General features: G+C 45.9%; 1 protein-coding gene across 1 annotated transcript in view; it reads right to left on the bottom strand.

Annotated features, from left to right (window-relative positions):
• Cdh13 (cadherin 13) overlaps window positions 1-13,022 on the bottom strand; it is a 997,178-nt gene that overhangs the window by 448,030 nt on the left and 536,126 nt on the right. Inside the window, 1 exon segment of the mRNA XM_035442709.1 lies at window positions 1,790-1,942. Within this exon segment, the coding sequence (XP_035298600.1) occupies window positions 1,790-1,942 (153 nt within the window).

Below are 13,022 nucleotides of genomic sequence, written 5' to 3'. Positions count from 1 at the left end.
ATTGGTGCTGAGATCTGGATGACTTTGTTTCTGTTGTTTGTTTGTTTTTGATCCCTGAACCCTTAGCCCCAGAGATCAAAACTCAAACTCACCATACCCAGCCTCAGTTCCTTGGTCCTGAAACATTATAGATGTTCCAGGAGAGTGGTGGGAGAGAAGGCAGTGCCTATCCATAGTTGGCTGCTGGTGTTGACACAGGCCAAGTCATCTCTGGTTACCGTCACTGCCTATGACTCCTATGGGCCTACCATCAAATTTTTACAACAGCCAGACTTCCCCTTGGTGCACACAGCTCATCATTGGCATACACTGATGGGTGCTGCCCCTGTTTAGAAAAGGTTCAGAAAGTCCTTGGAAAAACTTCTAAGATGGGGGCATCCATCTTGCTGAAACCAAGACACAAGAACCTTCTTGCAGGTGGGGCGCCTACAGCACAACACAGGGCCAGTAGCAGATGCCTCTCATGACGGTGGTCCAACATCTCTTTACTGAAATTTGCAATACACAAGGTGGGTAGGCAAGAGAGCCAAACTCAGAATCCACAGCCTCAAACACAATCACAAACTCCCTGATTTTTCTCCTCCTCTTCCTTTTCCTTCTCCCCAGAACGCCGCTCCTTCCTTTTCCTTTTCACATAATTTTAATCAGTGAAACCATTTATTATATAATACTGACAAAAGAGTATAGACTCAGGAGAAGCTCACCAAGGTTAAAATCCCAGCTGGCAACATCCAAGAGGCCGAATGCTATTTGTTCTTTTGGAAATAGGGTGGTAATATAATTCACTTATAAGCTATTCTGATAATTGAATTACAAGAAACAAATTACATGCTTAAAACAAGTCCTGGCACACAGTACTTTTACAGAGAGTTCATGGTTTGCACAACTGCTAGCAGTAACATTGACACCACTGTTCCTAAGGAGAGGCCCATTCTACACTTTGATGACTTCTACACACTTCCTTGGTTTTTCTTCTGCTGTGGCTCTAAAGGCACTCCTGTCCTGATCTGTGCTGAGCACTACAAATGAGGAAGGGCACTGTATGTGTTTGTCTTCTCCTTTTGGTCTTGGAACATTCCCATGGTGTGTGTGTGCGTGTGTGTGTGTGTGTGTGTGTGTGTGTGTGTGTGTGTGTGTGTATGCAATGCCAGTGGAGGTCATAAGAGAGCACTAGATCTCTTGGAGCTGGAGTTGTGGGTGGTTGTGAGATGCTTGGCATGGGTGCTGGGATCCAAAGTCAGTCAGTGGAAGCACAGCAAATGCTCTCAGCCACCGAGCTACCCCTCCAGTTCCCACTGTGGTATTTTTAGATGCTGCAGGAAACTGTTTTCCTAACCCCCTGCTGCTCTCTGTTTGGGAATGTTCTACTCTAAGGACCATGGCCAACATTGTACAAAACTGCACCAACTCCTCCAGATTTCAACAGGATAAACATCTAAACATCTAAAGGTAGAATGATCTTATCTGAAGGCTTGCACTTATCACCATTACTCCAACAGAGCACAGGTCTCTGAAAGGTAGACTTGACCTGAGGGCTTTGACGTCCTCTGAGATGCCTCTAGTGTCACTCTCATTGGTCTCCACAACCCAAAGTCTGACACGGTCTTGGAGGCTCTGATGATGAGCTAGGGGCCCCTCACTGTTAGCCTCTACTTTTGTTCTCAAAGAAGCACCTCAAGCCACACTTTTGTGGGTTTGATGAGGCACAGAAATAATTGGCTCAGTGGGAAGAAATGGCTCTGAAATCCACATCTTTATGCACAGGGTGAGCAGACGCCGGAGTACTCACTTGGTAAGTAGCGATCGTTTCCCGGTCCAGGGTCCGTGTCACCGAGACGCTGCCCGTGTTCTCATTGATTCTGAAAATTCCTTTAGGCTCTTGATCCACTCCCTTCCCAGTGAGCCGGAACTTGGACCCTTCAGGTCTGTCACTATCGACTACCTGGTCAGAGAGACAGAGTGACATTTAAGACCATCTGAAAGATAGAGAAAGCCCATCACAGACACCCCTTGGTGACCAATTCACTGACTGCCTGAGAACCCAAGATTGGCCAAAAGCAACCTAGCCCAAAATAACATAATTGCTTAGTGTTGTTCATGCAAATGGTTGTGGTTACAGCTGGGGAAGTTCAGCATTACCGAGGAGACCAGGGTTGATGGAGCAAGGAGACGATGACTCCAGGAAATGCGCACTGGGAACTTGTATTATTTTTAGTGGAGGAAGGGGATTTGGTTTTCTCTGCAAACAAGGCTAAGTGTCAGCAGAAGGCACTGGGCAGGCACTGGACAAGGTTCACTCCTTTGTTGCTAGTACCACCTGTCCCACGGCTCCCCTGGGTGCTAGGCCTCTGCTGTGAGAGTCTCATGTGCCTGTTCTTTACCCTTTCAAACAGTGCTGGGGGTGGAATATGCTTTTTCTATTTAATGGATAGAACCAATAGAGGTACAGAGTTAAGAAAGCTGGTTCTGGTCACTGCCCTTAGACAGATGGAGATGAGGTTCAAAGCTGTATCTTCCACATCTGTAGACACCGCTGTGCAGCACTACCCTTTATGATTGTTGACCCTCGTTTGACATCTGAAGACTACGTGTAGAAGTGAAAGACAGAGGGTGGCATTTCTGAGCATAAGGGACAGTAAAGACAGAAGCAGCAGGCAGGCAAGAGAACACCTAGAAAAATCCAGAAACGACAGAGGAGAGTTGATGGAAGGTAAGGATAAAATGGGGGTCTTTTATGGCATGTGATGTTGTGTAGTTAAGGAGAGAACTGATACTGGTCCAAGCTAAGTCTGAGTCACACTCAGGTATCTATCGTATTCATCCATAGCTCGTGTCACTGTGTTATCAGAGCTGCCAATGTTTGGTTGTAACAACACACTTTAAAGGCCACAAATGTATTAGATAATGGGGAGGCACAGATAAAAGAGGGATGACATGCAGCCAGCAGTAACTACTTCACCAATGAACAGGTATCTAGTTAAGACAACACCCTCCAGGGGCAGCCTGCAAGTACCAAGCCTGCAATTCTGCACTCAGGCACCAGGTGGCAGTGGTGTCTAAGGCAGCATGAGCATCATGGCGGGTTACTAGATAGGACCAGTTGAGGCACATCAAGACAATTCCGTAAGACAGGTTTTGTTGCTTTTTGTTTTTATTATTTTAAGATGTTCTTTATTGAAATATACTTACTGTTTTAATTAAACACCAATTATCTCTGTTTGAGTTTTTAAGATTAATGGAAAATAGGATCATTAATGAGAAGACATGATTTTTGAAATTTTTGCCTTGATTTCAATGGAATTAACTAATCTCACAACCCTTTCCTCAGCCCCCATTCCCTGATTAGAGGCTTCAGGATGTCAAAGATCCACAAATTCTTGGCATTCCTGTTGAGGCTAGGGTCCACCATATTGTCCAGCTGAGTACCAGTGGAGCAAATGAATGCCTGCCTTCATGCAAACATGTCACAACCCTATCTTCAAACACAGGTCTTTCCTTTTATGGTTCCCAATCTCCTCTGATGCAAAATGGGACAATCACTATTTAGTTCCAGGAGTAGGGGCTGGGGAGGGAGGTTAAGGGTTTAAAGAGACAGTACAGCTCGGTGTGGTGGCCCAGGCCTAAAATTGCAGCTACTCAGGAGGCTGAGACAAGTAGATCTCAAATTCAGAGCACACTTGACTGAACCACAGTGTGCTTTAAAGACAGCTTGGGTACCTTGGTGAGACCCTGTCACAAACTACTGTAACTTTAAAAAGAGGGCTGGGGCTATATGTCAATGGAAGAGTCCTTGCCTAGCATGCTTGAGGCCCTAGGTTCAGTCTGCGCTACAAAACCCCCAAACTAAAGCGCATAAATGATTCACACAGTTGGGGCCTGATAAATCAGAGCTAAGCACTGCAATTCCAATAGCAATAATTGCAATAAAATTACGATGTTGCTTATGGGTGAGATGGATCCTTCTAGGTATAAAAACATCTTAGCTGTAACATAAAATGAAATCCACTTGTAAGGGAACAGACAGATTTTTTCTTTTTAAATTCATGAACTTCCCTGGCTCTGGAATTGGTTGTCCTAGCAAGGTGGATTGGTCAGCTGGGTCACTTGGATGCTCCCCATTTACATCACTCTTTCCGTCCAATGTGCATTCAATCTGCCCCGAGCACACCTGAGAAGGTTAACCCAGAAGACAGTCTGAGCAAATGAACACCATGTCCACAGCTGCTGGGATGTAACCCTTTCTGAGGGGCAGCTCTGGTTCCATGGGCCTGACACACACAGTTTGGGGGTGAGGACACGCCAAGGAGGGCTTTCTGTGTCTTCTGTTTTCTTCTCCATCTTCCTTTGTTCAGAGAGGGTGGGGACAGAGAACCTTCTGGAAGAAGAGAAGCAGAGTGTGCCTCCTGGGGCAGACATCTCCACAGCAAGCTGAACTCCAGACTTGGAAACTCTCCTGGAGAGGCTTTTTCTTGTACTGACAAGGTCAGGGTCACTGTCTCCTTCTCTCTCAGAGAGCTTAAATCACTTGACCTTATGGAGTTTCCGGGGAGAGAGCCCTGTTTGTTGAGTGACTGATGCTGCATCAAAAGGACTTACTCTCCAGGGGCACAGCAAAGCCTCCAGTGCTTGGCCTCAGCTTAGCATTGCTCAGGGGTTTGCTCTTTCTCCTTTCTTCTCTCCCATCTTCTTATTTCTTTCCTCTTCCTTTCCCTCTCTACTTTAGAAGCCAGCCTTTTAATCTAGTGTGGAACCCTGCCTCTAATCCTCACAGATGTGTGTGTTGAAGGAACACTCACACACAGTCTGGTATAGTGTTCCCAGAGTATTGAGCCTCAGGGGACACCAACCCACGTGGAGGGCCCTGTTCTAACAACAGAAGTTCCTTGAGCTGTGCTTCCTGGCCAGCATCAGCATGCCCTGGAGTAAGGGGACAAGGGAGCCTCCCTGCCTTGTTCCTTCACGACTCCACTTCTCACTCATGCTTGAGGACCAACCATGGCTCTGGCTTCTCCAGATAGCCTGCTGCCTCCAGCCCACACATTCTCACTGAAGTGCTTTCCCACTATGGCCTTCTGGAGCCTTCTTTTGAAAATGAGCCAGGTCTCTTTGCTACCTTCTGTTTTAAACATAACAATAGCAGAGGCTCTTAAAGTTGCTTCCCTGAAGATCAACGAAGCAGCATGGACAGAGGTTCATGGCATATCCTACCATCTTTACCTGTGCTGTGGGCTTGAAGGAGGCTGGAGAGAAAAGTGTGGGAATGGGGACACTCTTCAGGGGCAACTGGGTACCTCTACTCAGAATCTAGTCGTTTAACATTGCAATGGGACATGGCAGTCTACGAAATTCATACTTGAGAACCACAAGATTGATCTACTGAAAGAAAATAGAAAAGAAAAAACAGAAAAGAAAGAGAGAATTCTGTATGTTTTAAAGAGTATTTAGGATTTATGTTGGACTACACGTGCTGGGCTTCTGATTGGACTTTGCTGATAACACTGATGAGGAAGTTCAGGTCTGTGACTCAAATTGTGAAGTAATCTCCTCTTGGTTGAATTATTGTTTATTGGAGAGAGAGCTGGTGGCAGGTGTGTGTGTGGGGGTGGTGGAGGAGAGCTGGGGGGAGAGCTGGGGAAAGAGCTGGGTACTGGGGGAAAGCTGGGGGAGAGCTGAGCACTGGGGGGAGACTAAGGGGGAGGGAAGCTGGATGGGGGGTGGGGTTCATGAGATTTAGGATTAGAACAAACTTCACCAGGGAAATCTGAAACTTAGAAGATACACAAAGCCCCTGCAGAAGGATAAAGAAACAGAACTAACTGCTCCAGGAGGAGACTGACCAGCTGGGAGGCCCTGGAGGAGATCCTCCAATCTGCTCAGCTGACTGCAAGTCCTGCAGACAGTTCCAGAAGGCCTGCATTCTGAGAGTTATCACCCACCTGCCCTAGGGTGGGCTTTAGGACATGCAACTACCTTTTTTTTTTTTTAAGTCTATTCCCTTAAAAGCAGCCCTTTAGGCCCTATTCCTCTTAGTCACCCTAGTAGATTCATCAGGTCTTCGAGTTAGACTGTCATACCATTACATGGGTTTGTTGTCAGTTCATTCTCTGGGTTTGGTAGATGTTTGCTCATGTCTCCCCAGAAATAGTGCCACACAGCACTCAACCCCTGCTTTGGGGTGCTTGAGGTTCCAGGACCACTGTGCCTCACTGAGCTGGGGATGTATGTGGTTCTCAGTGTGTGGTCCTAAGCCCTGGGCCTCACCTCACAGAGGTGTTTGCAGTTTCAGAGTTTCCAGTTTGCCTTTACAGTGCTGCACAGGCGTGGCCCCCGTGCTTCTGCCCTCCCTCTGACTCAGTCCTCTGGCCTGAGTCAAACCTTCAGGGAGCCCCAGCAGCTGTTCACACCCATCACTCCACGTAGCAAGTTTGCAATTAGAGGGCTTTGCCCATTACCCTTTGTAATTCAACACTTCTCTGCACAGCGGGATTTTTTTTTCTTTTCTGGTCCTGGAGTTAGAATGGGAAAAAGAGTCAATGATGAGAAAGAATGAGGACCCCAGGTGCCAACTGCTGGAAGGGCCTATAAACAACATTCAGAGTCCTGCTGTGTCCCTGGGGACAGAGGCTTCTGGATGGCTGTCCAGGTGAGGCAGCTGGATCCAGGATCCTCAGCTTTTCCCTGCTAAGGCTCACTCTCATAGCCTTTTTCTGCTACAGACAGCCAGTGACATCAAGTGTGTACTTAAGGCACTGGATTTTGGTGTGTGCTTGTATCATGTTATGCCTAAGTGTGTGTGCATGCATGCGGTCATGGTGTGTGTGTGTGTGTGTGTGTGTGTGTGTGTGTGTGTGTGTGTGTTTCTTTTCTATTTTTTCCTTTGAGTCAAGGTCTCACCGTGTTGCACCGGTGCCTCTATCTTGTTTCAGTCCGCCTGCCTCTGCCTCCGAGTACTTAAATTACAGGTGTGTGCCACCACACCTAGATTACCTAGATTTAAGGCACTGATATGTGAATTCACACACATACATAGGAACACACAAGAGTAGGGGGCAAAATTAAGTGTTTTTACATGAATTGGGTTCTTATATAGGAATTATTTGACTGTTTTTTTCCTCCTGAACATGTTTGGCCTGTATGGGTACATGTGTATACATACATCCCATGTCGGAGAGGGATCATTTTAGTCTTATAGAAAGGCTGTGGGGAGAGCCCACTGTTCCCATGTAACTGCCTGCAGCCCCAGCCGCACTAGGGAATGAATGCTCAACTCCAGGTATGTGTGCACTCCAGTGTGATTACTGCCTTTCTTCAGATCCCAAATATAGCACCTGGCACTTCCCTCTCCCACCAAGGCTTTTAGTGAGTCTCTTTTAGGAAGCATATTCATGACATTTATTGATTTATTTAGTGTGTGTGTCCACATGTGTGTGGAGATCAATGCACAACTTTCTCCTTCGATCTTGGGTCCTGTCTATTAAATTCAAGTTGTCAGACATACAGGATGTGTACATTCCTGAGCCATTCCACTGGCCTGTTGAATGTGATTTTAAATAGCATTTATTCTGCCTCCTCTCTGGTTCACATGTTTTATTGTTTGTTTGTTTTTCAAATTTTACTGGAGTCAGTTGCCTTGACTTTGCATCCAGAAAAAGTACAGAATGTGTCAGAACTATGTAGTCAAATTTCTGGATGTCAGCTCTGCCATAGGAGCTCGTAGCTGGACCTGCTTTTGACTTCTATCATCAGATTCTTGACACCACCCCTGGAGATGTCTCTGCTTTTGTTGTCTGCCTAGAAGAGTGGGTGGTACACAGGTGTTCAGTAAGCGCCTGCATTATTCTTTAGCGGCTATTATAGGTGTTTGCTAATGGGCCTCCGTGTTTCTTATTTCTCTCTCCCCACTGCTTTGCCCAGATACAACAATAAGGATCCTTCTAAACACAAACCAAGTGTGGCCAGACTCATGCTCAGGGCAGCACTTCCATGGCTACCCACTGCTTTCAGGCTAAAAGCCCAGGGATCCTCCCAGATGTGTCTCCACCTGCTTCTCCAGCCATCATCTGTTCACTCTCCCTCAACCCATGTGAGCTGGACTCGGCTTCCTCTGTGTCTCCTGGGGACCTGCCCCATCTTCATCTTCCTGAACTCAGTGCTGGGGACCTCCCACGCCTGATGTCCTCATCTGCTTTACTCCCCCAGCCTTTCTCTGAGCCCCAGCTTTCCTCACCTCACCTGAGACTGAGAGAAAGCTGCCTCTTGTGGGTGTGGCAGGCAGCCCTCTTGCTCCCCATGCTTGGTTCCATTTCACATTTTCTGGGCTTGGGGTGTGGAAGACATTATTAGATGAAGGCTTTGAGTGAAGAACTGCAACTTTCTCTGCATGTTTTTATATGGATGCAAAATGCACTGTAAACTAACAAATTAAAAGTAAGTTAATTGTTCCAATGTCCCAATTCACCCTCCCCCCCAGTGTGTGTGTGTGTGTGTGTGTGGTCCCCATCAGCATCTCTGTATTCTTCTTTTCTTAGGATTCGCAAGAATCATGAAGGGACCTAGTCTTCCTACCATCCTTACAATTTTCAAAAGGACCTTTTAAATAAACACCTTCTTTTTAAGTAAACTAGAATATAGTCAGACCTGCTACATGGATCTGTCACCTATGTTACAAATTCAAGCTTGTCTGGGCTACAGAGTGAGTTCACGTCCAGCCTGGACAATGTACTGAGACCTTGTTTCATCAGAAAGAGTAAAGTAAAAAGAAGGCTGCTGTCTTAGGGTTTCTATTGCTGTGATAAAACACCAGTGTGCAGAGAAGAGGGCTTATTTCAGCTTACAACTCTCAGGTCATACTCCTTCCCTGAGGGAAATCAGGGCAGGAATTCAGGGTTGGAACCTGCAGGCAGGAGCTGATACAGAGACCATTGAGGAGAGCTGCTTACTGGCTTGCTTTCCATAGTTTGCTCAGTCTTCTTTCTTATATCGTCCAGGACTAACAGCCTGGGGTGCCACTATGCACAGAGAACTGAACCCTCCCATATCAATCAATTAAGAAAATGCTTCACTGGCTTGCCCAGGCCAATCTGGTGAAAGCAATTTCTCAATGGAGGCTCCCTCTTTAAGATGTGTGGCATGTCTCAGATCCTCTCTGCCCTTGCTTTTATGTTAAGTTTAGATTTTTAACATCTGAAGAGGTGCATTCTAACCTGGCACAGTGCATTTTTATCCAGGTTCCTTCTGTGTGTCTCTCCTGTAACAAGTAGGTGCATGGAGATTAGGTCAGGGTGTGAGTTGTAGGGAATTGTGTTCCCCACGGCCAAGAGCTTTGGCCAACATTCTTTGTCTTTAGATGAGGAAAAGTATTGAGTTTCCAAAGGATATTTCCAACCAGAAACTCTAAAAATATACTTCTGGAATCTTCTGTAGCTCCCAACACATAACTTGGAATTTTCTACACATTTTGTGACCTGACTCCTCTCTTTACAATTAGACTGTAAAGTCATGGGTGACAGCCATGTTAAAATGCATTCATAGCTATCCGGTAGTGCAACAACAGCCACCAATGTAGATGCATCAATGGCAAGTTCCAGGACCAAAGTGATTGCTTAAACACTGGCCAAGGAGGTGATAGCTGTAGGCGCCTCTTTGAAAGAATAGCATACTAAGCCCAGGAATCAGAGAATCCAGTGGATAAGTCCCATTAAGCAACTGGAATGTAACATGGATGGTTTTCAGGTTCAAGTGAGTACTGAGATTGTCAGAGAGCTTCACAGGAAGTCATCACATGTCTTTGGTTTTGAGAAGCAAGTTGGGAAGTTCGAGGCTGCCTGACAAAAGGAATCCTCTCCTGGCTGAGGACCTCTGATGCTTCCAAGCAGGAATGAACCACCTTTCAAGAATGTCTTTCTCAAGACATCCCAGCCTGCCACTTGTGTCTGTCACTGTGGAAGCTCATCCACATCTACTAACAACATATACCAAGTCCCGCTTACTAGGCTTCACCGTCTTCCCCATAACTTTCAGTAAGATGTGAACACAGTTTTTGTGGACATTGTCTCTCCCTGTCTATCCCCCATTAAAAACATTTATTTACTCTGAGACTGCTCATGGCCCTCAAAGGCTCACAGCTGATCATCCCTGGCCCCCCAATGCTACACAACATGGGGGATGTACTGGCGATGCTTTAATAGAGCAAGAGAAAAAGGAAGGCACTGTTGAGTATCATAGTCCTTGTGCCCAACAGAATAAGTGACGAGCCTTAAGAGTCACTTCCTGAATTTCTGGTTCCTTAATGCATACATACTGTAACCCTCTCAGCCACATTCATTATAGCCTCCCTGCCAATGCTTCTACTCAGGAACCAGATGGATGGCAGTAGGAAGTTCTCTTAGGCTGCCTCCATGGGCTCCAGCTTCTTGTCTTCTAGATAGCTGGTCTGTGTGCTTCCCTGACCACTTACTTGTGGCTGTCTGACTTGCTTTGACCACTGAAGGGGGAGTGTCATGTGTCACTTTAGGCAACTCTAGGCAAGAGCTTTAGGAACTCTGATGTACTTGGCCAAGTTTTATTTGTCTTCCTGTCAGCCATGCCCCAAATAGTGGTGATATCACTGACCCAAATCTCAAAGAAAGAATGAATACACCAAAGAGTTCACCCCACTTAACCCCCAGTGGACATGGGGCTTGATCAAATGTGAACCCTGTGACAGAAATCTGGAGTTGCTTATTCCTACAGCAGAGTCTGACCTATACCAACCAATGTACAAAGATGGGGGGGATGGGTAGGGGTGCATCTGCACTCCCAGTCAAAGCTTGTAAACAATGTGGACAGATGAACAGTTTGACAACCTCTAAGAGCCCCGCCACCTTCCATAAAGTGGAAACCATGTTTATTCTGAAAGGACTATGATGAACATGTGATCTTAGTGAGGGCACGTTTGTGTGCACAGATACACTCAATACTACAGGGAAAGCACTATTCTCATGACTGTTCCTGGATGATGATAATGGTAGTGATGATGGTGAGAGTGATGATGGTGTCAGAAGCCACTGCATTAACTGTTCAATACACATTATTCTAAGCATTTTATAATTACAAGTGCATTTAATTCTAACATCAACTCTTTAATATCCACTTTCCAGTAATATTAATATCCATTTTCCAGAAGAAGAAACTGAGTACCAAAGATGTTGCCAAGCCAGAATCAGCTTAGATAATGACTTTAGAATTGAACCCAACCCATTCATCGCCTGAGATATTCAGTTAAGTAGACAATTGGTTGTATGTGGGAAGCTGCCTAGGAAGACCCATGGGAGCTGAATCAACTGGCATGGAGTTCGGAACGGATGACAGGGCTCCAAAGTGAACTCAGCATCACCTCTCCATGATGACTGATCAGAAATGCTCACCTTGGTCCCATGTCACTGGCAGAGCAGGGATTAAGGACTTCAAAGCCTCACTTCCCAGATTTATATGCATCTAAGGGTCACTACTCTGTACATCAAATTCCTGGCAGGATCATCTTTAAATTCTCTCAGTGCCCCCTCCCCTACTGAGCTTTGTCACAGCAATGGCATGATTTGAAGGTTTCTGCCATCTAGGGGGAAATAAATTATTCAGGCCCTTGGACACAGTTGAAATATACACACTGAGCATCTTTCTAACTTGCCAGACTTCTTTCCCTCTGTTGCTCTGTTCCCATCTCTTCCATCAGTTGAGTTTTTTTTTTTTTTTTTACAGTTCCCAGAGAAAGGTTAAGCCAAATATTTATGCACTCATTTGAACCACAGTTCAGAGAAAGCAACTGAACAAAATCAGCATTATGATCCTGGAGCCTTTCCCACTTGGAAGTAATCAACACGAACAATTGAACCAGTTCTCCCTGGAGATTGAAGTTGGCTGCTGTTTCACTGAGACTGTCAACATCTCCTCCTCCTCCACCTCCTCCTCCTCATCCCCTCCCCCTCTTCTTCCTCTACCACCTCCTCCTCTTCCATCTCCTTCTCTCCCCACCTCCTAATTCAGGACAAATTTTGTGTAAGATTGAGGCTTGGAAAATAAGCAGTGTCTAAAGTAAATAAAGTGTCAATCATTTTCACTTGAAAGCCTGACATTCTTGTTCTGTTCTGCCTGTTCCGTGGTGGGAAGGATTGGATTCATCCACAGCATTGAGGTTCCATTTTCCCCAAAGCAGCCCTGGTCTCACACGATTAGATAGTGTTCTGATTAAAATCTTCCAAGACCCCTATCACCTTGATGTCAGGAAAGCCTTGACTCTTCCTCAGTGATGCAGTCAGCTTTTGCACAGCTAAGTTTCTGCCTGTCTTTCCACCCCTAATTTTTACTTCATCTTACCAACATCTCCTCATCCTCATTCTATGCCATGTTGCCAGTTTTCCCCAAATGCCATGCTCAGGGGTGGAAAAAGCCCCCAAGGTCCAGAACTATTGGTAGTAGTTGGCTGCTGAGGACGGGAGGATCACTCTCCCTTGGATATTGGTAGATTTCCCATGACTGGGTAGATGGCCCACACCCTTGGACTCAGGGGTTATTAACAGTAACAAGAACAATCACAAAGGGATACAAAGTTGGAAAGGTGATGAGGTGGAGAGCACACTGTGGGAGGCAGAGGGAGGTAGTTCTGGAAGGATGTGATCAAAAGACATTGAATAAATGTATAACTTTTCAGAGAATAAATTTTAAAAAAATCATGGAATCATGTCACCCTCAGACCTGTTTCTATTGTTGCCCTGGATTGCCCTCTGGTAACCTGTCCAAAAGCAGAGCTGGCTAGTCAGGCCGCGTCACTTCTTTCAGAAGCCTAGGATTGGGACAGAGAGGGACAGAGGGTACTAAGTCCTGAGTTTTCCATTTTGGAGAGATCCTACCACTAAGTCTTTGACAAAGAAAATCCACAGGAACAGTGAGTACCGGTGCATGTGTTTATACGCAAACACGACACATGCCGTGGCTGCTAAATAATCCTGTTCATGTTGCTTCACCTTGCTTTTTAGCCTTGGTATCCC

Source organism: Cricetulus griseus, chromosome 3, assembly GCF_003668045.3.
Source record: "Cricetulus griseus strain 17A/GY chromosome 3, alternate assembly CriGri-PICRH-1.0, whole genome shotgun sequence".
In the NCBI taxonomy this organism is placed as follows: domain Eukaryota; kingdom Metazoa; phylum Chordata; class Mammalia; order Rodentia; family Cricetidae; genus Cricetulus; species Cricetulus griseus.
This window is presented reverse-complemented; position numbering and strand designations above follow the sequence as displayed.